This window comes from Podarcis raffonei, chromosome 11, assembly GCF_027172205.1.
Source record: "Podarcis raffonei isolate rPodRaf1 chromosome 11, rPodRaf1.pri, whole genome shotgun sequence".
Classification (NCBI taxonomy): Eukaryota; Metazoa; Chordata; class Lepidosauria; order Squamata; family Lacertidae; genus Podarcis; species Podarcis raffonei.
In genome coordinates, this window is record NC_070612.1 from 65,657,968 (window position 1) to 65,685,785 (window position 27,818).

A 27,818-nucleotide genomic window follows, 5' to 3' on the forward strand; every position below is an offset into this window, starting at 1 on the left:
CTTGTTTAGTCGATTAGTCATGCCCGACTCTTTTAGGTAAACTAGTCAGTTGGTCTTTAAGGTGCTATATTATAATTTTTAAATTCTTTTGGAAGGATTCTTTTAAGGACTTTCTTAGATCATATAACTTTTTTTGAAGACTTGATTCTTTTAAGGGAGTTTTTAAGAGGAGTCTTTTTAACTATCTTTTTAAAGTATAGTTTTAATTTATGGATAAGATTCTTCTTCTGAAGGTCCACTACAGGAGCTTAAGGGACGAGAAGCCCTGGCAAGTTTAAAGCAACCTGGGGCTGGGGGAGTTTATTAAGATTTAAGCCAAGCCTGAAATGTGTTTATAGCTGTTAAAATCATTTCGCCTTCGTGTCCTGGCTCCAAGAAGGGTCTCAACCTGTGGGTCCCCACATGTTGTTGGACTACAACTCCCATCTAGGGGTGAGAAACAGGTTGAGAAAGGCTGGCAGAGACACCGCCATTTCCTTTCCTATAGCCGACAAGAGGAAACGCGATGGCCGGAGGCGCCAAAGGGAGCTGGCCATGGCTGCAAGTGTCGGGTGAGTGGCAGGTGTTTCGCCCGCGTGACGGTTTCGAGGGGCCGGTGGCTGCCCGCTGACACATCGTTTCAGCAGCTTTTCCTCCATCCTCTTTGTTCAGCTTCCAACCAGAAGCTACTTCTATTCTGAAAGAGGGGAGACACTGACTGAAGCATCTCCGAAGCCAGGCAGGGACTTCTTTTCTGGAGCCCCAGAACTGGCCAAATCTTCCAGCTGTTATGAATTCCTTCTTAACGTGCGAGATTCACACTCTCATCTTCCAAGCAACGTACTTATCTTTGTTTTTTTAAAAACGTCTACTTTACATTTTCTAAGTGCAAATGAATCTTTTTACATTCAGTTGTGGTTCCTTTACAGCAGGCGAGCGAAACCTTTTGCCCTCCTGATGTTGCTGAGCTCCAGCTCCCATCAGTCCCAACAAGTATGGCCAGTGCCCACCGCAACAAAAATCCTGGCTATGCTCATAGATTAGAATAGAATTTAAAGTAGAAAATAATAATAATAATAATAATAATAATAATAATAATAATAATAATAATTTATTATTTATACCCTGCCCATCTGGCTCGGTTCCCTCAGCCACTCTGGGGGAAATAAAATGCCTTAGAATGACTTAATAATGGAACAAAACCCATACATAATTTAAAATAGATTTGGAGATTTATTAAGGCTATATTAGTTTCAACCTTCAGTTGCTGCTCACTGGAAAGACCAGTCACACAAGCATCCTCACACAAGACCCAGACTAGAGGAGGAATTCCGTTTTGAAATGCTGTTGCATTTGCAGTGATGTAACTGGGGAAAGTAATAGTTCTCTCATTCAGACACCCCCCCCCCATGAACTACCACTGTATCCCCCTCCTCTGAGCTTGCTCTGGCAACAAAAGGTGGAATGCAAAAGTGGGAGGCCTCCAAAAGGCTTACTGGTGCCTGTAATGTATCAGGAGACTAGGGAATTCCTTGAGAAAGCAGTCACCACCTGGATGCTACTGTCCAGCACACAAAGCTATAGGGAAGGTGGCAAGGGAAGCCTTAACCCTTTTGCTGATAAGACTCCCACTGCAGGTCACATAATGACAGAGGCAATGGGCAGGAACCATGGGAAAGGGAGGGATGGCATGTAATTTGATTTACAGAAGAAGAAAAACAAACTAATCTTAGCATTGTGTTTACTGTGACAAAAACCTTTTTCTGATCAGCCAAGTGACCAAGTGATTCTTTCCAGGAGTGTGGCACAATCTGTCTCGCTTGATCCATATGTATTAATTTTACTACAATTCATTTAATCAGGGCATTGTTTAAATTTTTAGTTCTTGTTCTTGCCTCCTGCCACACTCATCGTAGACTGATGGGTGGGAGGTTGTCTGCCCTTGATGGGGTTATATTTCCTCTGAAGCAGCGGGTACGTAGCTTGGGGGTATTACTGGGCCCATTGCTGTCGTTTGAGGCTCAGGTGGCCTCAGTGGCGTAGTGCCTTCCATCAGCTTTGGCTGGTAACCCAGCTACACCCCTATCTGGATAGCCTAGCTTCTGCCTTTTCTGTGGTGGCTCCCTACTTGTGGTAAGGCTCTCCTGGTGCCTTCAAAAACATCCCTCTTCTCCCAGGCCTTTGGGCTAATTAGCCAATCTATGACCTTTTAAATTGTGCTTTGTGTGTGTGCAAGCGTGTGGGGAGTTGTTTGTTATTATGGTATATATTTTTGTATTTTTATAGTGTAAACTGTCCTGTGATCTTCAGATGGGTGGTATAGAAATAATAATAAAAGGACAAAAGGAGAAAGAGGGAGGTAGGCAAGGTGGAGGGAGTGGATGGGAGAGAAGGGCATCTAGTGGTGAAAAGTGGTAACCGCAGGGAAGGGAAATCCCCCCCCCCCCTTTATATACACCCAGCTACATTTAGATGGTCTGGCTGTACCTCTCCAAGGAGAGGAAAGTAAGAATTGAAACAAGGGGAACAAAGGTTTGAGAGGAAAAAGAGCAACATACAAAGGTAATTTACTTAAAATAAATTACAGGAAAACAAGCAAAGTGAATGTGGCAGCAAAAAAGTTATAATCAGTTGCAGGAAGCGCAACTCCCACACAGATGAGAAGGGGTTCGGTTATAGAGACAGAACCAAAGGTGGAGATTGCAGACATTTTAATGGTTTTGAGACAAGAGTTAAGAGAAAATTCAGATAAATTGAATAAAATCCCGGGGAAAACTGAATAGAACACCAAGACCAGGCATAGGCAAACTCGGCCCTCCAGATGTTTTGAGACTACAATTCCCATCATCCCTGACCACTGGTCCTGTTAGCTAGGGATGATGGGAGTTGCAGTCCCAAAACATCTGGAGGGCTGAGTTTGCCTATGCCTGACCAAGACTGTGGAGGGTTTAATGGGACAGATTAAATAATTTACAACAAAAACAACAGACTTAGAAAAATCTATGCAAGAGTTAGGGAGAAAAACACAAGGCCTGGAGGAATCAACAAAAAAGACACAAGCAGAGGGAAAAGAGATGAAAAAGGAGCAGGAAAGGATAAAGGAGCAAAGGATGGAAATGGTGCAGATACAGGAGGCCACATGGAACTCGATGGCGGTTTGGAGATGGAGCAAAAGGAGTTAATTTTGCACTATAGAGGGATCCCTGAGGAGGAGGAGGAGGAGGACATAAGAGAGAATCATAACAGGTGGCAGGATGGTTGGGATTGGACGAAGATACAAACAACTGATAAAATATTTAGAGTCAAATCAAGTTATGCCATGAAAAAGAAATCACCAGGAGATTGCCTAGTGATCTTCAATTCGAGAATGGTTTCCGGTATGATGGCGACCAGCACTCTACTAATGTGAGCCTGTTGATTTTATCTTTTTATTCTCTCTTACTCCTTTTAAAGACTATTTTAATGAACGCTGAGCTCAGATAAATTTAAGCTCCTCACCGCATTCTATCCCACGCTTTGTATTCCTGACTCTTCTTGGAAGTTTAAAGCTGAATTGACTATCTTATCACACTGCGAAGAGTTTACAGGAAGACTCATGGGCTGTTCCCTCCACAAGTTCGGAGGCACAGACGGAGCATAATTTAGTGTTATGCCAATAACCTTTGGCACACTCCTCCTCCTTGAATAGGATACTTTCAAGGAAAATACTCCCTCGACTCTTTGAAAAACCTAGGGAAGATAGAAGAGCGAGGTAAAGGGAGAGATGACTCAGCAATTAGACAGCCCTGCTGATGCGAGGAGGGAGGTTGGAAAACGCTGCAGAGAATCTGAGGACTTAGAGGAAATGGCATGTTTGCCCCTCACCAAGCAAACCAAAATCAGCGAATTCTTTTATGGAAAAACAAAGGATACTTTTAATATTCCGACCTCGAATAGCTTCTCTCCATTAGCAGAGATAACAGATAAGGAAACTACACCGAAGGAACTATCCGCTAAACAACCCACTAACCCCTTAAACAACACCATCACGAGACCAAAAGGTCCCAAAAAAGTTCCAACTATGCCCACTCAGGCGGAAGACTGCATCAGAGAACAAGAAAACCATCTCTCTGAATTATTACTTGAACACTCTACCACGTTAGACCTACTGGCTAAAACCGTGGATTATATCTTTAAATATATAAGAGACATCAAAGGCTCCCTAGAGAAGATTATATCCTTTATATCCCCAAAAGTTAATGTCAGCCCCGTAGATGCTTCATCGGAGGATAGGGCCGAACCAACACCTAGAGTACCTATCCTACTGCGCTCAACTTCGCAGACTGGCTACAAATTTGAAAATGAACAAACTATGGAAGATTTACACACCATATCTTCCTACAATCTTTCACTACAAGCCACTAGACTTTGTTTAATTATCCTTCGCTTCAAAGGTCAGGTTGTTAACTGGTCATCTATACATGTCGCAAGAAGGCATCTAGCTGAGCTTTTGGGTGTAAATCCCCTTTCCATTGATCTGAAATCCACTGTCCACATTTACAGCAAGCCACACATGCAGAGGATACTGCTCACCTTCGAATCTAAAAAGTTTCCAACTTATATGATGTCCCTGCGAAGCTACCTGACTAATTATGGAATTTTTATTACAAGAGTTTTTATCAACACTAAGATTTGCCCTCTTATACCCTACTCTCCAGCTAAAAGGAAAACAATTAAAAATGAGGGCACCCCACCTACTACGAGCTCTACCTCTCTACCCTCAGACTTAATAAGTTGGACAGAGACCCCCATGCCCTCCTATCAAAGGCTACTCATCTAGAGAATTCGATGGAGCAGGAGTTACTTGTTTCCTTCTCCCATCTGCCAAAAGCCGAACAAACAGAGATAACGGACAGACTAGATGAGTTATTACTCTATCTCCGCAACTCTGAAGACCTAGCACCCACAAAAGAGGCAAATACTCCACCTAACTTCGAGCGAAAAATGGGATATGAATCTCCTCAGGTCACGTCAGAACACATACCCCTACTCTGCCCAACTGAAATCCACGCCAAAATCTCTGTGGCGCCCCTAATCACATTACTGGAGACTTCACTATCCAATGGATGCATCTTCCACGACACCGGGAAAGCTCTAGATGCTATCGAAGAGACAAAATGACTCTCACCTCTACTACTATCCTGGAATGTTGCTGGATGGCAATCGAAAACTATGGACAAAGACGTCCTAACCTATGTATCACAGTTCAAGATCATCCTGCTCCAAGAAACCTGGATGCAAAATCCTTTTGAACTACACAATTATTTTGCTTTCCATTCCTGTGCCTCAATCGGCCCAAAAGGCGGAAGACCGGCGGGAGGTCTGAGCACCTTCGTATCGACAGATCTAGGAACCTCCCCTATTCAATTGAAAATCGATAAAAAATGGATTTTGGCTGTTAAAATATTCTCTACCCACTTTAAGATCATATGCATCAATGTTTATATTCACCCACTTATGAAACAAACTGATCTTAAAAACATCTGGAACGAACTGGAAGACTGCATTCTCCTTCTCTCAAATAAGTTTCCCTCTGCCTCCTTAATTATTGGTGGGGACTTTAATGCAAGGCTAGGCCACTCAGACGAACAGCTAATCAACGAAAGTGGAATGGGTCCCCTAAATGCTAATGATGAACATTGGCCCCTATTCAGGCGTCATTCACTTGACCCAGTTACCAATTTTGCTGGTACATGTCTTTTTCTAATGGCATTTAGATTAAACCTTGTTATTTTAAACGGCCTCTTCTTGGGAGACTGCCCTGGCCAATTTACTTATTGGTCAGGCTTAAGGCATTCTGTTATTGACTACATCCTTGTCTCCCAAGAACTCTTTGATGAATATATTGAATTTACTGTAGATATAAGAACCGAAAGTGACCATCTACCCCTAAATCTTAAAAGGACTGAATTTTGGGAACCCTCTAGATGTGGGCTCGCCCCACAGACACCTGATCCTAATGTTCTACAACAAATAGGCAGATCCAGAACTAAATGGTCCCCTTATGTTAATAACAATTTTAGCATTTGGACACAATCAATGGAAGGTCAACTCCTCTGGGCTGATCTGACCTCCAACAACACTGAAGGGACCTCCCCAATTGACCATTATAACACTTTAATCCGAAAACTCCAACCGTTATTGTCAAGACTCAGGAGACCTAACCACAATGAGTCCCCTACCAACAAAAAATGGTTTGACCGCGAATGCATCCTGGCAAAACTTATACTCAGGGAATGCTTTAAGGTCTTCCAGCAAAATCCTAACCCTATCACCAAATTAGTTACAACTTAAAAAAAAAAACTACAAAGAGTTACTAAAAACCAAAAAAAGAACCGCAGACTCTCTCATCTGGCAGGCCCTCATAAAAGCGTCAATAGAAAAAGACAATACCAACTTCTGGAAAATTATATCCAGTCAAACCAAAGCTCCTAACGAGGGCACAATAATCCCTGCAAATGTATGGGAAGAGCACTATAAAGTGCTGTTTAGGGAACATCGTCCTTCTGCGCTGCTTAACATTCCCTTAGATAATGATACACCATGGCCCCCAACATCTGAAACTGAAATCACTTCGTTAATTCTACAAATGAAATCTGGCAAAGCCCCAGGAAGTGATTTCATTGTCGTTGAACTTCTGAAAGTGCAAATAAACTGGTGGGCCCCGGTTCTTGCAAATCTATTTTCATATATAGATAAGACAACTGAAATCCCTAAAGATTGGGGACTGGCTATAATTGTTCCTATATTTAAAAAGGGCAACCCCTCTGACCCATCTAATTATAGACCAATCAGTCTTCTGAATGTGATCTGCAAACTTTATACAAAACATCTATGCCTAAAATTATGTGAATGGTTAGATCATAATGACTTGCTAGAAATTGAACAAGCAGGGTTTACATCTGGACGTTCCACCATAGATCACTGCTTAGTGTTAGATTATTTTGTCTATAAGTATGTGAAACATTGGAAAAAGTCATTGTATGCGGCCTTTGTGGACTTAAAGGCAGCATTTGATTCTGTATCCAGGGGTAGGCTCTGGGCCAAATTGGCCAATATGGGTATTAACAGAAGGTTATTACTTCTGATGATTAAGCTTCATGAGAACAATACCCTCCAGATAAGACTCGCACAGGACGGCAGACTCTCTAGAGAAATCCCAGTCCAAAGAGGAGTTAGACAAGGATGCCTATTAGCCCCATTTTTATTTAACATCTATGTTAACTCCCTGGTCACATGTTGCCGTGAAATCGAACCCCCCCCCCCGTGTTCTCTAACGGCAGAAAAGTACCAGTTTTAATGTATGCGGATGACGCTGTTCTTCTCTCTCAAACCAAAGTGGGTCTGAAACGTGCCTTAGGAAAGTTTAGTGACCGATGTAACACTGAACTGCTAACAATTAATTTTGCCAAAACCAAAATTGTACATTTTAACCGCTCCTTCAGGAAAGATAATTGGAGCGTAAAGGGAAACGCCATTGAACAAACTAAGACCTTCCAATACTTAGGCATTACTTTCTCTTATAATGCCAAATTGTCAACACACCTGACCACATCAGCTATATCAGCAGGAAGAAGTGCAAATGCCATCCTTAGATTATTCAGAAGGAAAGGAGCTGGCTTCCTCCCGATGGCCCTAAAATCTTTCAGGCAAAATCTTTAGCCCAACTCCTGTATGGCTCTCAAATTAGCCCCTCTGCCAACCTTAAGACCCTTGAAACGGTACAATCAAAATTCTTAAGATCATTATTTGCTACCCCAAAGTGTACACCTAATGCAGTCTTAAGGCAAGAGGCAGGACTGCCCAGAGTGGAATTAAAAGTCTGGGAGCAAGCAATATCCCTCTGGCTGAAAATCCATTACAATCCTAAGGGACTGTTACCTTGCTTCCTGGCCGCAGTTCCCTATCCTCCTTGGCTTATGCAAATAACTAATAAGATCAAACAAATTGGCCTAAACCCTGAAAATCTTTTTATTGGAACTCTGAATAAGGCAAAAGCAATTATCACTCAGAGACTTTACGATGTCGAATTACAACAAGAAGACGCCCTGCTCCCGGAGACGTATAGATGCTTAAAAGCTTGGCCTAATTTTGCAACTGCCCCTTACTTAAACTAACATCACTAACGAAGCTTATAGATGGGCTTTCTCTAGAGCCCGCTTTGAGACAATGCCCTCAGCAGTGCTGTATGGCAAATTCACGCGGGTACCAATGCATGCGCGCCTCTGCCCCTGTATGTCTAATAAGGTAGAATCTGTCACACACATCCTACTATTTTGCAAATTTTATAGTGAAGAGCGAGTTCAACTTATTTTGCCGCTTTTATCAAAATTCATACCCCTACAACATTATTTGGAATCCTCCCCCGAAATTCTACGAAAATACCTTCTGGAAGATTCCTCAAGCTTAATATCATATGAGGTGGCCAAATTTTGCACTTTAGTAATCAGGAAGCGTAAATCTCTTCTGTTGAATGGCACACTGCGAAGTTCCCTTGTGTAATCCTTTTTTTTCTGATGTTGTTGTTGATTTCTTTTTGTTTGATCTTGTGGTGTTTAGTGTCACTGGCTTTTGCCGTAATAAAACTTGGATTATGAAAAAAGGCTCATAATTGGTGGGGGAAATATCATAATCCTTAAGGAAATCACGTTGAGATTGTTGAAAAAGAGATCCAATTATAAAACCTTAACTGATGTTCTGAAGACTAACAAGATTGCATATAGATGGGAGTTCCCTGAAGGTGTCTCTTTCACCTACAAAGGCAAGAAACAAAGATGTAGAAGCATAGAAAAGTTTTGGAGGAAATATAAGAAAGAACTGGGGAAGAAAAAGCCTGACGCAATAAGGGGACAAGGAGAAGGAGAAACAGCCTCAACTGGAAAGGATGAAGATTCGCAGGAAGAGGACAAACAACAAGATACAATTGACTATAAAATATTCAAATAAATATTTAAATTAAAAAAATGATTTTTTTAACTTGGAATGTAAATGGACTAAACAATAAAACAAAAGGGAACAGATTAAGCATATATTACAAAAAGAAAATTTACATATCATTTGTCTGCAAAAAACACATGTAACAAGAAAACATAGAAGAGTATTAATAAAAAATTAGGAAAGGACTTCATCACATCAGACAAGATAAAAAAAGAGGGGTGGTTATGTAAAAGATAAATACGACCCTAAACAGCTATTTAAAGATGAGGAGGGAAGAGTGATGGCTATATAGATAACATTACAAGGCGAGAAAATAGTCATAATTGGAATCTATGCACCCAATGAAAAACCCCGGAATTTTATAAAGAATTGGAAGAGAAATTGTTTGATTTAATGGACCAAAAAATAATTTAAATGGGGGATTTGAATGGGGTAGTCTCACTAGAAATGGACAGGACAATAAGAAAAACAGACTCAAGAGAAGGTAGACTACCCCTGATATACTTTAATTTGGTGGATAATTTAAAATTGAATTATGCATGGAGAGCTAAACACCTATTTGAAAAAGAATATACCCATTATTCAGAGTCAAACCAATCTGCCGGGAGAATTGACTCGATATGGATATCAAATGAGTTGACACAGAGAATAAAAAGAATGGAAATACAACCAAAGACTTTATCGGAACACAATCCAGTAGTATTAGAATTAAAAGGAGAAGAAAACTCCACATTTGGGTGGAGATTAAATGAAAGTCTTTTAGACAATCAAGTGACTATCCAAAAAGTGGGGAAAATGAGAGGTCTCTTTATTCAGCAAAGTGAGTGCCAAAGAAGAATTAGAGAAAGTAAGAAAAATGAAATTATGGACAAATTGATTAAAAATGAAAAAGAATTAATTAAAAAGCCAGGGAAACAGTAAAACAGAATATAAAAATGTTACAAGCACAATTTTCAATGTTAGTAAACCAAGAAATTGAATGGAAAATTAAATGGTTGGGACAGAGGAATTTTGAATTTGCAAATAAACCTGGGAAATTACTTGCTTGGCAATTAAAAAAGAAACAAGGATAAAATTTGATTAACAGATTGGAGCTGGAAGGTAGAATAATAGACCATCCAAAAGATATTAGAAGACAATTCATAAAATATTATACAGAATTATATAGAGCCGGTAAAGAAAATAAAGAGGCAATTGAAGACTATTTAGTAGTGACCTTGACCTGAACCTTGATACAGAAACAAGTTTGGACATAGTCTGGGACGCCAGTAAGGCGGTTTTAAGAGGGTTTTTTATCCAACAAAATAGTTACAGGAGGAAAGTAAGAGAACAAAAGAAAGAGGAAATTCTAATTCAGCTAAGAGAGTGTGAGAAAAAATTAACAACAAACCCGAAAGATGAACAAAACATCCAAATAATAAAAATGCTACAATCTCAATACTCAATGTTAACAAGCCAAGAAATTGAATGGAAAATTAAATTAATGAAACAAAAATACTTTGAGTCGGCTAATAAAACAGGCAAATTATTAGCTTGGCAATTGCGAAAAAGACAAAAACAAAACGTGATAAACAAAATAAAAATAGAGGAGCAATTGATAGAAGATCCAAAAGAAATAAAGGAGAATTTCCTCAAATTTTATCAGAAGTTGTACAAAAAAGAAAAGGAAGAAATAACCGAAATAGAAAAATATCTAGAAGAAGACAGCGGGAGGACCATAACAGAGGAAGAAAGAACCCAACTAAATAACCCCATAAAAGCAGAAGAGATCCAAAATGCGATAAAGAAGATGAAAATAGGGAAAGCCCCAGGACCAGATGGACTGTCAGCTAAATATTATAAAGTATTGGAAAACCAACTAACGCCAGTGCTATGTGACATCATGAACAATATATTAAGAGGAGGAAGGGTACCAGAGACATGGAAAGAGGCTCACATTACGATGATCCCTAAACCAGATACGGATAAATTGAACATTAAAAATTATAGACCCATATCACTTTTAAATAACGACTACAAAATCTTCGCGGAGGTGATGGCAAGTAGACTCAAAAAATGTCTAGTAAACATAATACATAAGGATCAGGCAGGATTCCTACCAAATAGGTTTCTTAAAGATAACGTAAGGCATACCATAAACATTATTGAGTATCTGGAGTGTAAGAACGAAATACCCGCGGCACTAATTTTTATCGATGCTGAAAAGGCATTCGATAACGTTTCTTGGAAGTTCCTACTGAAGAGTATGGAGAAAGCAGGGCTAGAGGGCAAGTTTATGGATGGAATAAAAGCAAGATATTCGAACCAATCTGCAAAATTGATTATAAATAATAACCTAACAAACTCTTTTAAAATTGAAAAAGGAACAAGACAGGGATGCCCTCTATCCCCGCTTTTATTCATTATGGCATTAGAGATAATTACAAATAAAATAAGAGTAACATCAGAGATCCGAGGGATCAAAATAGGAACAAAAGAATTCAAACTAAAAGCGTACGCGGATGACTTAATGTTATCTCTGGAAAACCCGCAAAAAAGTGTTGGCAGGGCCTTGGAGATGTTAGAAGAATTCGGCAAGCTATCTGGTTTTAAATTAAATAAATTAAAGACAAAAATGCTGACCAATAATATGGGAAAGGAGGAAAGTGAAAAACTGGAAGTACAGCATGGAATTAAGGTGGCAAAAAAAATAAGATATCTGGGAATCTGGTTAACTACAAAAAATATAAATCTAATTCAGGATAACTATTTTACAACATGGAAAGAGATCAAGAAAGACCTAGATACGTGGAACAGAGTGAAGCTCTCGTGGAGGGGAAGAATGGCGACGATAAAAATGAACTTACTTCCAAGAATGTTATTCCTGTTTCAAAACATCCCAGTGATTAGAGGATCTAAAATATTTACGGATTGACAAAGAACCCTTTCGAAATTTATATGGCAGGGCAAAAGACCAAGAATTAGATTCAAACTCCTTACAGATCGGAAAGAAAGAGGGGGTTTCTCGGTACCTAATCTGAAATTATATTTTGAGGCTGCTAGCCTCTGCTGGATCAAAGATTGGATTAATCTGGAAAATACCGATTTGTTGGACTAGAGGGGTTCGACAATAGGTTCGGCTGGCATGCCTATTTATGGCAAAATAAAGAAAAGGTACATAAAGGATTTTCAAGCCATATTATAAGAGGGCCCCTACATGAAGTGTGGGAGAGAAATAAAAAAACTCCTAGAATGGAAAACACCCTGGTGGTTATCACCAACTGACATCCTAATAACAAAAAAAGTAAATATGGAGGGAGAAAGGCTAACCTATGAAGACCTACTGATAAGATCATAAAGTGGATGGTAGATGAGAACTTACGAGGAGTTGAAAGATAAATTAACTGGCTGGTTACAATTCCATCAAATAAATGCAGTATGGATAGACGATAAAAAAGTAGGGATGAATGAAAAGAAATCCAAGTTTCAGATAGAGATAATTGAAGGCAAATCCAAATTATTATCCAAAATGTATAACATATTATTAGAGTGGGATACCAAAGATGAAGAAATAAAGGGGGTAATGACAAGATGGGCAATGGATCTGGGATATAATATAGAGTATGACAAATGGTTGAAATTATGGATTAGTGGAATGAAATTTACGGCATGTGTAACACTCAGGGAAAATTTAGAAAAGATGATGTATAGGTGGTACATTACACCAGCAAAGTTAGGGAAAATTTATAAAACAGGAAATAAGAACTGCTGGAAGTGTAAAGTTAAAGAGGGTAATTTTTTCCATATGTGGTGGACATGCGACGAAATGAAGAAATACTGGGAACATATTTATAATGAGTTAAAAAAAAATTCAAATATACATTTACCAAAAGACCGGAAGCATTCCTACTAGGAATAATTGGGGATGAAATCAAAAAAGAAAATAAGATATTATTTCAGTATGCCACAGCCGCCGCCAGATTATTAATTGCCCAAAATTGGAAAAATCAAAATACCCCATCAATTAGAGACTGGCAAACAAAATTATTTGAATTTGTTGAACTTCCAAAAATGACACAAAAAATCAGAAACCAAAAAAATACAAAGTTTATTAACGATTGGAACAAATTTATTATATACATCGAAGGGAATTACAGAAGCCTAAAAACTATAGCAGGTTTGATATAAATCTTACGACGTGCAAACCATTAACAATCACTAGCTGCAGGAAAAATAAATTATGTATATTAAGAAGCCTGAAAGCGGGAGGGATGGAGGTCAATAGAGTGTAGAAGAATGATTTAAGTTCCTAAGATATAAAGAGACAAGCGTGAAGACAAAGAACTGTAACGGAAATGGATAATATTTTTATGTTATGTTTAGATATTTGTTATGTACTTTTTTTGTAACTGTTGATTTGTTTTCCTTTTTGGTTACTTACATGAAACTTAATAAAAAGAAGTTAAAAAAAAGGAGACTATTTAGTAAAAAGTAAGTTACCTAAAATTCTGACAGAGAAGATCAATTATTTAAATGCACCACTAACAATTCAAGAAATACAACAAGGAATTAAACATTCAAAAGTAGCAAAATCACCAGGACCAGACGGCTTGTCAGACAAATATTATTTAAAAATTGCAAGACTTTCTGATATAACCGCTGAGGGAAGTTATGAATAAGATACTAATAACAGGGAAAATCCCTGAGTCATGAAAAGAAGCATACATAACACTACTGCCAAAACAAGATACAGATATATTATTGGTGAAAAATTATAGGCCACTATCTCTGCTCAATAATGATTATGAGCTATTTGCCAATATTATTGCAAATCATTTGAAAAGGGTGCTCAAAGAGTTAATTCATCATGACCAAGCCGGCTTTCTTCCTGGCCGACAGATGAAGGAAAATACAAGGAACGTAATTGATATAATAAGAGTATCTGGAGGTGAGGAACGAAAAGCAGGCAGCATTGATGTTTGTGGATGCAGAGAAGGCCTTTGACAGTGTATCTTGGAATTTTATGGAAAAAGTGATAAAAATGATGAATTCTGGAGAAATACTTCAGAGAGGAATTGACGCTATTTATACAGAACAGCAGGCAAGGTTATTAGTGAACAATGTAGTATCAGAAAGATGTAAAATTACAAAAGGGACGAGACAAGGCTGTCCCTTATCACCATTATTGTTTATTCTAGTGTTAGAGGTACTACCGAGGAATATAAGATCTGAAAAAGAAATTGAAGGTATAACAGTGGGTTGTAAAAAGTACAAATTAAGAGCATTTGCAGATGACCTTGTAATAACAGTAGAAAACCCATTGGTGAGCATACCAAGGGTTTTGGATGAAATACACGAGTTTGGGTGGGTCGCAGGATTTAAGTTAAATAAAAGTAAAATGAAAGTTTTGGTCAAAAATATGACAGTAAAAAGTAAAAATGAATTACAACTAACAACATAATTAACATTTGAAGAAAAGGTGAAATATCTGGCTATCTGTGAAAAATATAAATATATTTAAAGATAACTGCATAACAATTTGGAAAGAGATAAAGATATGGAAATCTGGGAATGACAATGCCAAAAAGATATAACCAAATTTATCTGGCACGAGGAAGAAACCAAGAATTAAATACGAATTACTAACAGATGAGGAGAGAGGAGGCTTCGCTCTGCCAGATCTGAAATTGTCTCTGCTGGCTAAAGGGATAAAGGTGTCCTGTCTCTGCTGGCTAAAGGGATAACTGAAAAATTCAGATATTTTAGACCCGGAAGGTCATAACAGATTTGGATGGCATGCATATTTATGGTATGAGAAGACCAAAGTACATAAAGGTTTTGTTGGGTGTAGTGAAGGGTTAACCTTCTATGCCTCGGGACTGAGGGGACGGGATTACAAGGGAAGTAAGCCAGGACGTGACGAAAGCAGCTTGGAATGCTGTGTACTGAGTAAAAATCGAAAGCAGTTTGTTGCATCGCTGCAAGCAGAGGGAGAAGATGCAGCTTGAATCAGATGGAAGTTGGAGTTTGTAAATACGCTACTTTTGTGCCAATAAAGAGATATTAGGACAGAAGAAACGTTTGGGACTCATTTACTGCTCTTTCGACACACACCGCTGTGTAACTCTGCTAATTGCTTTACAATCTACAGAGGCTCCGAGGGGAAGCGTGGCTGGGCGCCGAACAATAAAGCAATAAATCTCTCGAAGAGGTTATGGGAGGTCAACGCGAAGTGTGTAAGAAAGGGCTTTGAAGCTTTATTTGCTGAACGTCAGTTTGATCGACTGCCAAGACTTCAAAGGGCAGATCGGAGGAAGCTGACGGAGAGGGAGCTGAGAGCCATGTCGTCCGGAGTGCCCGGTTTGGCTGCAGAGTGAGTATTATCGGCTGCTCTTGCAAAAGGCCAACAGAAGGGAAGGGAGGCAATGGCTGAGCCCCATGGACATGGCTTTGAGTTTAAACTGCCATGTCAGAAACTGGATAGCCAAAATTGGCTGCAGTGGAGCTTTCAAGTGGAGCTGTTGCTGGTGGGGGAGCAGCTTTGGGACATAGTACAGCCCCCACAGAATGCAGCTGGGAAAGCAGAAGCTGAAAGGGCTGCAGAGCAAAGTGAAGTTGAGAAACGTGTGCTTGCTTTTTTGGCTGAAAATGTGGATGCTCATCTAGTGCCAGTTGTCCTGGATGCAAAAAGGCCAGAGGCCGCTTGGCTAGCACTCCAAGAGGCTTGTGGAGCTGGGGTGGGAAGCAAGGGCCGAGACGTGGCTGCATCCGAAATGGAGAGGCAAGATGGCGCCGGCCACATTCTTGAGAGCCGACACACAGCTGGGAGGAGCTGTGAGCCCCCACGGGAGGGCGAAGGGTCTGTTGCTGTTGCTGGCACTGCTGCAGGTGCTTTTGCTGAGCCTGGGAGTTGTATGGATGCTGCAACGTGTCTGTGTGAGGAGCCAGGAGAGAGGCCAAGTGTTGGGAGCCCTTTACCCACCAGAGGGGGTGCAGGCAAACGTGCTGGAGACCCCGTGAGCTGCTAAGAGTTGTTTACGTCGTGGGCCGGAGTCAAGCCGTGCGAAGCTGAATGCTACTGAAGGCTTCAAGGTCGTGCAGCTGGGAACTTTGCTGATAGCAGGCGGCTATCAGGAGGAGCTGCGTGAGAACGCTGAGACGAGTCCTGTTTCCAAGGCAACTGAGAGAGTTGCATCTACGGAAGCTGTGAAGGTCGTGGGCAAGTCTCCCTGCTGGGGGGAGTCTGTTGCCGTGACAACCAGAGAGGACATCTGCAGAGGCCCCAAGGAGGGGGGTAGCGAGGAGATTGTTGCCCTGGCGACCCAGGAATGTCAACAACAAGACTATCTTACTGTCGTTATAGACTCAGGAGCCACAAACATGCTGGTGCCACCTCCTGGTCTTTTAAGAAATTGCAGGACAGTAAAAACTGAAAGATATGTGACGATCGCAGATGGAAGCAGAAAAAGACTAACAGAGACAGGCTTTTTCTTCTTTGCTTTTCTTAAGCATGAAGTCAAAGCTTTTGCGGTGCCCGGTTTAACTAACTGTTTGTTAAGTGTACATGATTTACTTGCTGATCGTTATCATGTGTCTTTTGCAGGTACCAAATGTGAATTTTCCAAAGATGGGAAACACGTGTACACAGTGCAGTCCAAAGACAATTTGTTTGCTGTAAATGTGCCTTTTTCTACAGGAGAGGATGACACCGAAGATGAGAAGGGGCAATGTGTGGATGTGGCGCCCCACCATGGTTGTTCGCATATTTGGCACAGACGCTTCGCCCATTTGAATTGGGGATATCTTCAGAAAGCACCAGAGCTGACACAAGGGTGCAAATTTAATGTTTGTGACAAATTTTTAGATTGCAATGCATGTAAACAGGCAAAAATTGTGACATGCTCCTATCCGAAGTCAGAGAGACAGACCACACAACCCTTTGAGTTAATTCATGCAGATTTGTGTGGACCCATGTCAGTTGAGTCACTGGGGGGATCAAAGTACTCTCTGCTTCTGGTTGATGATTTTTCAAGGTCTGCTTGGACCTTCTCTCTGAGAAAGAAAGGGGAGGCGGCTAAAATGATCAGGGATTGGATCACCGCAGTTGAGGTAACATTTTCCACCAAAGTTCATAGTTTTCAAAGTGACAGAGGTTGTGAATTCACTGGTTCTGCTTTACAGGATTTCTTTAGGGAGAAGGGGATTAGCCACAAATTGACCGCTCCTTACTCTCCGCAACAGAATGGGGTCGCAGAGACGGAACAGGACGGTGCAGGAAGCTGTGTCTGCGATCCTGTGGGACACAGGGCTACCCCAAAAGTATTGGTCGGAGGCTTGGAGATTTGTGGTGCATACGCAGAACAGAGTGTACAACTCTAGTGTAGGAAATACACCGTATTTCTTGCTGCATGGAAAGAAGCCTAAGGTACACTACCTTCGTGTGTTTGGTTGTGAGGCCTGGGTGCTTATTCCAAAGGCTCTACACAAGAAAGTTGAGCCAAGATCTGAAAGAATGATTTTTGTAGGGTATGAGCCTGGCTCAAAGGCCTGGCAGTTTGCGTACCCAAGTGGAAACCAGTCTAGGTTGGTTATCAGCAATAGCGCTGAGTTCTGTGAGCAAGCCGGGTGGAAACGTCTGCACGCTAATCCAGACGTGATTCCACAGCCGTTCTATGACTCAGACGTTGAGGAGGAAGAGGAACTTGTTGCTGGGGACCACGGTCCAGAGCAACAGGATCCACCACAGGGACAGAGTCCAAGGCAGGGACAGCTCAGGATCCCTCAGAGGGGGGAACCCAGAACACCTCTTCATGCAGGTGTCAAGTCTGAGCCAAAGAGTGAGCCTTCTTCACCTGCTGGACCAGCTGTAAGGCCCAAGAGGTGCAGCAGGTCAGAGGGGGAAGACATTGAAGTTGAGGATGATTTAGCTGGACCCAGTGAAGCAGCAGGGTCACCAGGATTCACACCGAGATCAGCGAGGACAAGGAGGCCTCCTGATCGGTACGACGCTTCAGGTGTCTGGGTAGGTTCTGCCAGATGTGAACCTGAATCCTTCGAGGATATTCAGAGTTTACCTGAGGAAGAAGCAGGCAAGTGGCACAGGGCAATGGACAAAGAGATGAAGTCCATGAAAGATCTAGGTGTGTTCTCTTTTTTTATATATAAATTTTTTATTCATATTTGCACATATATCCAGGAAAAACATAAACAAAAAATCCACCACATACCTTATACAAATTATATCCACTTCACAAATCATAAATAAAATACATAACTGAGTTAGTCTCAACTGAGCCTTGGACTTCCCTCCACTCCTTTGGTAAGTATCGAATAAATTATATAGTCGCGTACTTTTTAACTCTTTTACATAGGCCTTTCCCGCTGTTAGAGTTATTTCAACCCCACCAGTGTCACCTGAGATTTAGACTCCATATACATTAAATATTTCTTCCAATTATCATGAAATTTCTGTTCGTCTTGGTCCCTTAATCTTCCTGATATTCTGTCAAGCTCAGCATAATTTATCATTTTAACCTGCCAATCACTTATGTTGGCTATTACTTCTAATTTCCAATTTTGTGCTAACATAATTCTTGCAGCTGTCGTAGCATATAGAAACAAGATCTTGTCTTCTTTTTTAATTTCTTTACCGACCATTCCTAACAAAAAAGCTTCTGGCTTTTTGGGAAATGTATATTTCAAGAAAGATCTAGGTGTGTTCTCACTGTGAGTTGCCACCGGGCAAGCAGGCTGTGAGTTGCAGGTGGGTTTACCACTTGAAACCCACTAACACTGGAGAGCCACAGTATAAAGCTAGGTTAGTTGCTTGAGGATTCACTCAGAGAAAGGGAATACACTTCACGGAGGTGTATTCGCCAACGTCACGAGCGGAGACTCTGAGAACGCTTTTAGCTTGTGCAGCACAGAGAGGCTGGAAGGTAAAGCACTTTGATGTGGATGTTGCCTACCTTAACTCAGATCTCCAGGAGGAGCTGTACATGATTCCAGGGTTTGAGAACTTGAGGCAGGATGTTGTGTGGAGATTGCACAAATCCATCTATGGATTACGTCAATCTGCTAGAAACTGGAACATGTGCCTGAATGAAGCCTTAGAAGAACTAGGTTTCAGAAGAAGTGTTGCTGATAGTTGCTTTTATTTGAGAGGTTCAGGTGCAACACAAGAGTATTTGCAGATTTGGGTTGATGATTTGTTATACTTCTCAGAGACAGATGAACAGGCAGAGAAGTTTGCCAAAGAGTTAGGTAAACAGTTCAAGCTTAAACAGCTTGGTGCTGTCAAAACCTATCTAGGTGTCAGTGTTGAGCGTGCACAGGATGGAAGCTTCTTGCTCAGCCAGAAAGGCAAAATTGAGCAACTGCTTCAGAAAATGAGGATGAGTGATTGTGCAGGAGTGAGAAGTCCTATGGAGACTAGTTTTGTGAAGGACAGCCAGCAAGTAGAACGCGCTGCGTTCGAAAATACTGAAGTGTTTCAGTCAGCCCTAGGGAGTTTGTTGTACTTGTCCCAGTGGAGCAGACCTGATATAGCATTTGCTGTCAATCTGCTCAGCAGGGAAGCTTCAAACCCTAGTGTGCAAGCCTGGAATGGCATCAAGAGAGAGTTATGAGGGATTTGCAGGAAACCAAAGACTTTTGTCTTAGGTTGCCAGCACAAGGAGAAGTCAAACTGACTTGTTTTGTGGACTCAGATTGGGCTAATCTTGAGGATCTCAAGTCTGTGTCTGGCCTAGTGGTGAAGTTTGGGAACTCAGTAGTTGGATGGAGTGTTAGGATATTTCCGTTCCATCTTAAAAGGGAGCAGGCTTTGTGAGTCACAGAGTCTGCGTATTTCCTGTTCACAGGATGTTTATGTGTTCAGTTGCTTTCGTTTTTCCTTCTTCTTGCCTGAGCAGCCGGAGCAGGCGGTCATGTTTTTCTTTGTTCTGACCAACGCTAAATAAACTGTAAATATGCTCTCCTGCTGTGCATCTTTTGCTGTGTGAATTCTGCTGATAGAGTGTGCACCAGCCTGAGGCTTCGTGTCGCTAATTGCTGATACTGCGTGTCTACGGGAGATCGATGGATCGTCTGGCAGCCGGCTTGGGGGCTCAGATGGACTTTGTCTCCCTGGCAGTATCCCAACATGGAGGTCCAAGAAGCAAAGTCTTATAGCGTTCTCATCCACTGAGGCTGAGTTCTGAGGCTGCTCTTTCAGAGGTATGCAGAGAAGTAGAGTTCTATGCTTGCTTGGTGCAGGAACTCTGCGAAGTGGATTGTCAACCGATACATGTTTTCGAGGACAATCAACCATGCCTGCATTTGGCAGAGTCAGGTCAGTTCAAGGCTAGAACTAAACACCTAGACATTCGCTTTCGGAATGTGTGCTAGAGTGTTCAGGAGGGATTAGTTGCGCTGAAGTATTGTCCCTCTGCCAAGAACCTAGCTGATGGGTTCACAAAGCCACTCTCCTTCCAAAGACATGGAGAATTTTGCGAAGGTCTGGGTTTGGGACGACCAAGGGTCGATTCTCCCCTCAGGCGCGAGGCAAGAGGGGGTGTTGGGTGTAGTGAAGGGTTAACCTTCTATGCCTCGGGACTGAGGGGACGGGCTTACGAGGGAAGTAAGCCAGGATGTGACGAAAGCAGCTTGGAATGCTGTGTATATAAAAGGATGTCACATAGAGGAGGGAGAAAGGTTGTTTTCTGCTGCTCCAGAGAAGCGGACACGGAGCAATGGATCCAAACTGCAGGAAAGAAGATTCCACCTAAACATTAGGAAGAACTTCCTGACAGTAAGAGCTGTTCGACAGTGGAATTTGCTGCCAAGGAGTGTGGTGGAGTCTCCTTCTTTGGAGGTCTTTAAGCAGAGGCTTGACAACCATATGTCTGGAGTGCTCTGATGGTGTTTCCTGCTTGGCAGGGGGTTGGACTCGATGGCCCTTGTGGTCTCTTCCAACTCTATGATTCTATGATTCTACTGAGTAAAAATCGAAAGCAGTTTGTTGCGTCGCTGCAAGCAGAGGGAGAAGATGCAGCTTGAATCAGATGGAAGTTGGAGTTTGTAAATATGCTACTTTTGTGCCAATAAAGAGATATTAGGACAGAAGAAACGTTTGGGACTCATTTACTGCTCTTTCGACACACACCGCTGTGTAACTCTGCTAATTGCTTTACGATCTACAGAGGCTCCAAGGGGAAGCGTAGCTGGGCGCCGAACAATAAAGCAATAAATCTCTCGAAGAGATTTTTTACATCATGTAATAAGAATTGCAATATTTAATGTATGGGAAAAGTATAAAAACCTGTTGTAACGGAAAACCCCATGGTGGCTTTCACCAATGGAAGCGATATCCCTTAAAAAGGTGAATGCAAAAGTAGAATGGGCAACTTAGAGATTTGCTTATTGAGAGAGAACAACAACTGAGATTAAAAAGCATGGAAGATATAAGACAGTCACAGATTGGTTACAATATCACCAAATAAATGATGTGTTCAAAGTAGATAAGAAAAGAGGATTTAGTACAGAATTCTCAAGGTTTGAAAAAATGATTGGAAAATGATGAAAAATTATCTTAAAATGTATAAATTGTTGCTAGAATGGCATACAAAAGATGAAGACGTCAAATCAGTAATGATAAAAATGGGCACAAGATAGAGGGCACAACATTCAATTAGAGGCATGGGGGAAATTATGGAAGGAAGACCTAAAATTTACAGCTTGCTGTTTGCTAAAAGAAAACTATATGAAAATGAGGTATAGATGGTATTTAACACCAGTGAACTTAGCAAAGATGTACAGAACTGCTTCCAATATTTGTTGGAAATGCAAAGAAAAAGAAAGCACGTTCTACCATATGTGGTGTACATGCAAGGTAACAAAAGCATTCTGGGAAATGATATATGACGAGTTGAAAAAGATGTTTAAAATAACATTTGTTAAAAACCAGAGGCTTTCTTGTTAGGCATTTCAGGTACAGAAATTCCAAGGGAGCAGAAAAGACTTTTCATGTATGCAAAGACAGCAACGAGAGTATTACTGACCCAGAAATGGAAGGAAGACAAAGTTCCAAAATGAGAAGAGTGGTAGATGAAAATGATGGATTGTGCCGAAATGGCAATGCTAACTGGGAGACTCAGAAACCAGGAGGAGAAGACGTTTAAGAAAGGATGGTAGAAATTTATAATGTATTTAAAAGAGCATTGCAAACAATTAAAAACTTTGGTAGGATTAGATTAATACTTGTAACATAAAATAACACACAAGGAAAAGATGACAATATTAATAACAATTTAGATAAAATTGGATAAGCTGTATGGAAAAGGGGAGGGTAATGGAAATCAGAGAGGGGTGGTGGGAAGTCAAGGATTAAGAGAATCCTATATGTAATGGTGAATGATATGCTTTGATGGAAATTTTATTTGTAAAATTCAATAAAAAATATATTTTTAAAAAGAAATTAATAATAATAATAATAATAATAATAGGGGTCTACTGTGCAAGAAGACAAGAAGACCACATCATCTCCATTTCCTTCTAGCTTTGTGATCTGATGGCATTTGATTGTGACAACTGATAACTTACCTTCTGTTTTACCATTATATCAATAGCCATGACAATCTTTTTTTCAGTCACTCTTCAAGTCAATATAATAAAGCAACACTAGACCCTGGTAACTTTGGGAAGCTAAAGTGAATTAGGTTGTGCATGCACGCAAGCCCATTCTTTCAAACAATAACTACAGATGTACCTGGGTTCTCAAACGCCTTGGTACTTGGATGTTTTGGCTCCCGAATGCTGCAAACCCATAAATGAGTGTTGCAGTTTGCAAACATTTTTCAGAAGCCAAACGTCCAACGCGGCTTCCGATTGAGTGCAGGTTTCTGAACCGTTTCAGGAGTCAAACAGACTCCCGGAATGGATTAAGTGCAACAACCAAGGTTCGACTGTACTCCATTATTTAAGTATACATTCCAATGTCTGTGAAGAACCAGTTTACAAAATTTATTTAATGAAATTTAATAAAATAAAATCTGCTAAACTGTAGAAGAATCAAATTTTAACAGCAGTGCAAAAGCTGAAAACAGCTCCAGGACTCTGGCGCATTCTTTATAGAAATGAATTGTTGAAAGGTACTTTCTTCAGAAGATGACATTAACCATTTCCTCCTCTCTTAGTCACAGTAGCTAAAAAGGCATCTTTAAGGATATCTCTATCCAAGTTTCTACCTATAGAGAGGACAACACAAAAAAGAAAAAAATTTTAATCAATATTTTGCATTATTAAATAAGCAATAATCTACACTACTGAAAGAAAGAAAGCACTTAGTACACTTAGTACAGCCAAGTTCCACTCAAACGACAGATATAGGGATACAGGGCAAGTGTCCCAGCAAGAGAGCAGCATAGCCCCATTATCTTGTCTAACCTGCTGCAAAAAAATTCTTTCCCACCTCAATACAAGGATATTATTGCAAATAGCTGAACATATAAAACAGGGGGATGAAACCTCTCATATTTCCTAACCCTTCATTCATATTGGGAAAGTTCATTTTGTTACCTAATCTCCCTGCTTGTAGTTGAGCAGCTATTGGGGGAAGGAAAGCAGGTAGTTAAACGAACAGCAAATGGTGCAAAAGTAGCTACGGCATGATGCTTTGTTATTTTTCTGGCCAGTGTGTTCCTTGGATCTGCCTCAGCTATAGACTCAGGCACAATCATCAATGGCACAGGTTGTATTTCTTCAACACTCTGACAGGGCAAGATAGATGTTCACCCCAAGCTTGTTTGCACTGCCTCCACCCAGGTGAGAGAAACCCTGGCATCCGGAGTTACCATACTTCAAAAGGAAGAAGTCTGCCTAAAAAATCAGTGAAGCTACTCTGCTGTGAACCAATTGCTACTGATTGAGGTCCATGGTAAAAACTTACTTGTGGATAACGACAGATCCAAGTCTTTAGATACAAAACTGTCCAGATAACTTATAAGCTGAGGAGTGCTATAATAATAATAATAATAATAATAATAATAATAATAATAATAATAATAATTTATTATTTGTACCCCGCCCATCTGGCTGGGTTTCCCCAGCCACTCTGGGCGGCTTCCAACAAAGATGAAAAATACACTAAAATGTTACATATTAAAAACTTCCCTGAACAGGGCTGCCTTCAGATGTCTTCTGAATGTCAGGTAGTTGTTTATCACTTTGACATCTGATGGGAGGGCGTTCCACAGGGCGGGCGCCACTACCGAGAAGGCCCTCTGCCTGGTTCCCTGTAACTTGGCCTCTCGCAGTGAGGGAACCGCCAGAAGGCCCTCGGAGCTGGACCTCAGTGTCCGGGCAGAACGATGGGGGAGGAGACGCTCCTTCAGATATACTGGACCGAGGCCGTTTAGGGCTTTAAAGGTCAGCACCAACACTTTGAATTGTGCTCGGAAACGTAATGGGAGCCAATGTAGGTCTTTCAAGACCGGTGTTATATGGTCTCGGGGGCCGCTCCCAGTCACCAGTCTAGCTGCCGCATTCTGGATTAGTTGTAGTTTCCGGGTCACCTTCAAAGGTAGCCCACGTAGAGCGCATTGCAGTAGTCCAAGCGGGAGATAACCAGAGCATGCACCACTCTGGCGAGACAGTCTGCAGGCAGATAGAGTCTCAGCCTACGTACCAGATGGACCTGGTAAACAGCTGCCCTGGATACAGATTTGACCCGTGCCTCCATGGACAGCTGTGAGTCCAAAATGACTCCCAGGCTGCGCACCTGGTCCTTCAGGGGCACAGTTACCCCATTCAGGACCAGGGAATCCCCCACACCTGCCCGCCTCCTGTCCCCCAAAAACAGTACTTCTGTCTTGTCAGGATTCAACCTCAATCTGTTAGCCGCCATCCATCCTCCAACCGCCTCCAGACACTCACACAGGACCTTCACCGCCTTCACTGGTTCTGATTTAAAAGAGAGGTAGAGCTGGGTATCATCCGCATACTGATGAACACCCAGCCCAAACCTCCTGATGATCTCTCCCAGTGGCTGCATGTAAATGTTGAAAAGCATGGGGGAGAGGACAGAACCCTGAGGCACCCCACAAGTGAGAGCCCAGGAGTCTGAACACTCATCCCCCACCACCACTTTCTGAACACGGCCCAGGAGGAAGGAGCGGAACCACTGTATGACAGTGCCCCCAGCTCCCAGCCCCTCAAGACGGTCCAGAAGGATGTTATGGTCGATGGTATCAAACGCCGCTGAGAGATCCAGCAGAACTAGGAAACAGCTCTCACCTTTGTCCCTAGCCCGCCGGAGATCATCAACCAGTGCGACCAAGGCAGTTTCAGTCCCATGATGAGGCCTGAATCCCGACTGGAAGGGATCCAAATGGTCCGCTTCTTCCAGGCGTGCCTGGAGTTGTTCAGCAACCACTCGCTCAATCACCTTGCCCAAGAATGGAAGATTTGAGACTGGGCGATAATTGGCCATCGTGGCCGCATCTAAAGATGGTTTTTTAAGAAGCGGTTTAATAACCGCCTCTTTCAGCACGTCTGGAAAGGCTCCCTCACGGAGGGAAGCATTCACCACCCCACGAAGCCCATCGCCCAGTCCTTCCCGGCTAGCTTTTATAAGCCAGGATGGGCAAGGATCCAGGAGACAGGTGGTTGGCTTCACTCGTCCAAGCAGCCGGTCCACATCCTCGGAGGTAACAGATTGGAATTGATCCCACACAACTTGACTAGACAGGACTCTAGCACTCTCCCGCCCTGGCCCTGCTCCCACGGTGGAGTCTACTTCTTCCCGAATCTGAGCGATTTAATCTGCAAAAAACTTTGCAAAATCATTGCAGGAGATGATGTGGCCCGTACTGGGCCCCGATGTCGCAGGTGGTTCCGCTAAATTGTGAACCACCTGAAAAAGTCTCCTGCTGCTGTTTTCTGCAGATACAATAGAGGCGGCAAAGAAAGTCTTCTTCGCCGTCGCTATCGCCACTTGGTAGGCTCGACGTTGAGCTCTAACCTGTGTCCGGTCAGATTCGGAATGAGTTATCCGCCACTGGCGCTCTAGCCGTCTCAATGATTGTTTCATTGCCCTCAGATCCATGGAAAACCACGGGGCTCTCCGGGCTCCATGCAATCGGAGAGGGCGCTTCGGAGCCAAACAGTCAATAGCCCTGGTTAACTCCACATTCCAGCGGGCCACCAGGGAATCGGCTGAAAGGCCATCAACATGGGATAAAGCATCCCCTACCACTCTCTGGAAACCATTTGGATTCATTAAGTGGCGGGGGCGGACCATCCGAATTGGTCCCACCTCCCTACAGAGGGGATGGGTCGCAGAGAAGTCCAGTTGCACCAGGAAGTGATCTGACCATGGCACGTCTTTCGTTTCGCTTTTACTTAGTGTCAGATCACCAACATCCATAGAGGTAAACACCAGGTCCAAGGCATGTCCGCGGCTATGGGTTGGGCCAGACTTATTCAGGGACAGCGCCATGCTTTCCACGAAGTCCCGAGCGGCCCCTTGTAAGGTCGTGTCGGCATGGATGCTAAAATCCCCTAGGACAACCAAGCTAGGTGTCTCCAGGAGAACATCCGCCACAACCTGAAGCAGCTCGGGCAGGGAATCCTTGGTGCAGCGGGGAGGTCAGTACACCAAAAGGAATCCTGTACTGCCCCTATTGCCCAACTTCCAGAACATGCACTTGGAAAACTGGGTCTTCCCAATAGGACGCCTGGTGCAAACTAATGACTTCCTAAAAATCACTGCAACCCCCCCCCAGCCCACATGACCTGGGTTGCTGTGCGTAAGAGAAACCTGGTGGACAAGCGGAGGCAAGGACAGGCCCATCTGCTTCATCCAACCAAGTCTCTGTTACACATGCCAGGTCAAGTCCTCCATCCATGATCAAGTCATGGATGGCAGTGGTCTTATGAATCATTGACCTGGCATTGCACAGCAGCACCTTCAGGTCATGTGGGTCTCCCTTGCTGATTCTAGTATCCGTCTGGTCAGGACCAGACCCGGAGGCAGGGATAGTCCTCAGACAACGACTAAACCTGCCCCCTCTGTAATGACATGGTCTGGTCTTAGCGTAACTCCTCCTCCTACCCGTGATCACTGAGATCGGTTGTCCCAGTGCATCCCCCCCTGTGGAACATGCCCCAGCCATTTTGTTGGCTGGGACCTACTCCCCGGCAGCCCTGACCCCTCCCCTTAAGAACAAAATAACACCTTAAAAAAAACAAAAAACCAATAAAACAATACAACAAAAAACAGTAAAAATTACAAAAACGTAAAATCAAACAAATTCCCAGGCCCAATAAACATCCATCCCACCCCCACCCACCCCACATACAAAAAATTCAAAAGAAAAATTTTAAAACATTTTAAAAGCACTCTGCACCCCTCCAGCAGTAATAGCAACTGTCCTAGTGAGGCCCGTCAGGCCCTGCCCTGGGCCAGGTGGTAAGTGGCAGGAAGGAGCAGGGCCCCCAGACACTCACAGGAGAGTCCTCCTGGGCAGCAGAGCACAGCAGTCCCTGTGAGGCTTCAGGCCCCACCCCAGGCCAGATGGTGAGTGGCAGGAAGGAGCAGGGCCCCCAGACACTCACACAGGAGAGTCCTCACAGGAGTGCTAAACCATGATCCCCGCCAACACATTATTCACTTCCCTCTAGGTGCATTTTTCTACTAAAGCTTATTTCTAGTTTTAGAACCACACTGAAGGAAAGAACGGTGTGCAGAGATAAACTACAAATAGGTAGAGAACTTGTCATTCCCTGTTCATGTGTTCTTTTTGCTCTTTTAAATAGCTCTTCCCCACAGCCTGCTTTATATGTCATTGGAAGACACCCCACATTTTAAAACACTCTTCTGTAGCTTGGGCCACAGAGAGAAAAAT

At 42.3% G+C, this 27,818-nt stretch overlaps 1 protein-coding gene across 9 annotated transcripts in view; it reads right to left on the reverse strand.

Annotated features, from left to right (window-relative positions):
* Positions 1-22,934: 22,934 nt before the first annotated feature.
* Positions 22,935-27,818, reverse strand: part of LOC128423548 (zinc-regulated GTPase metalloprotein activator 1A-like) — a 37,977-nt gene continuing 33,093 nt past the window's right edge. For all 9 annotated transcript variants that reach the window (XR_008332792.1, XM_053408848.1, XM_053408853.1 and 6 more), the window contains one exon: positions 22,935-23,159. Coding sequence is in view for 8 of the 9 variants with exons in the window: in XM_053408848.1 (XP_053264823.1) it covers positions 23,086-23,159 (74 nt within the window). In the remaining variant the exon portion in view is untranslated. The remainder of the gene's footprint in view (positions 23,160-27,818) is intronic.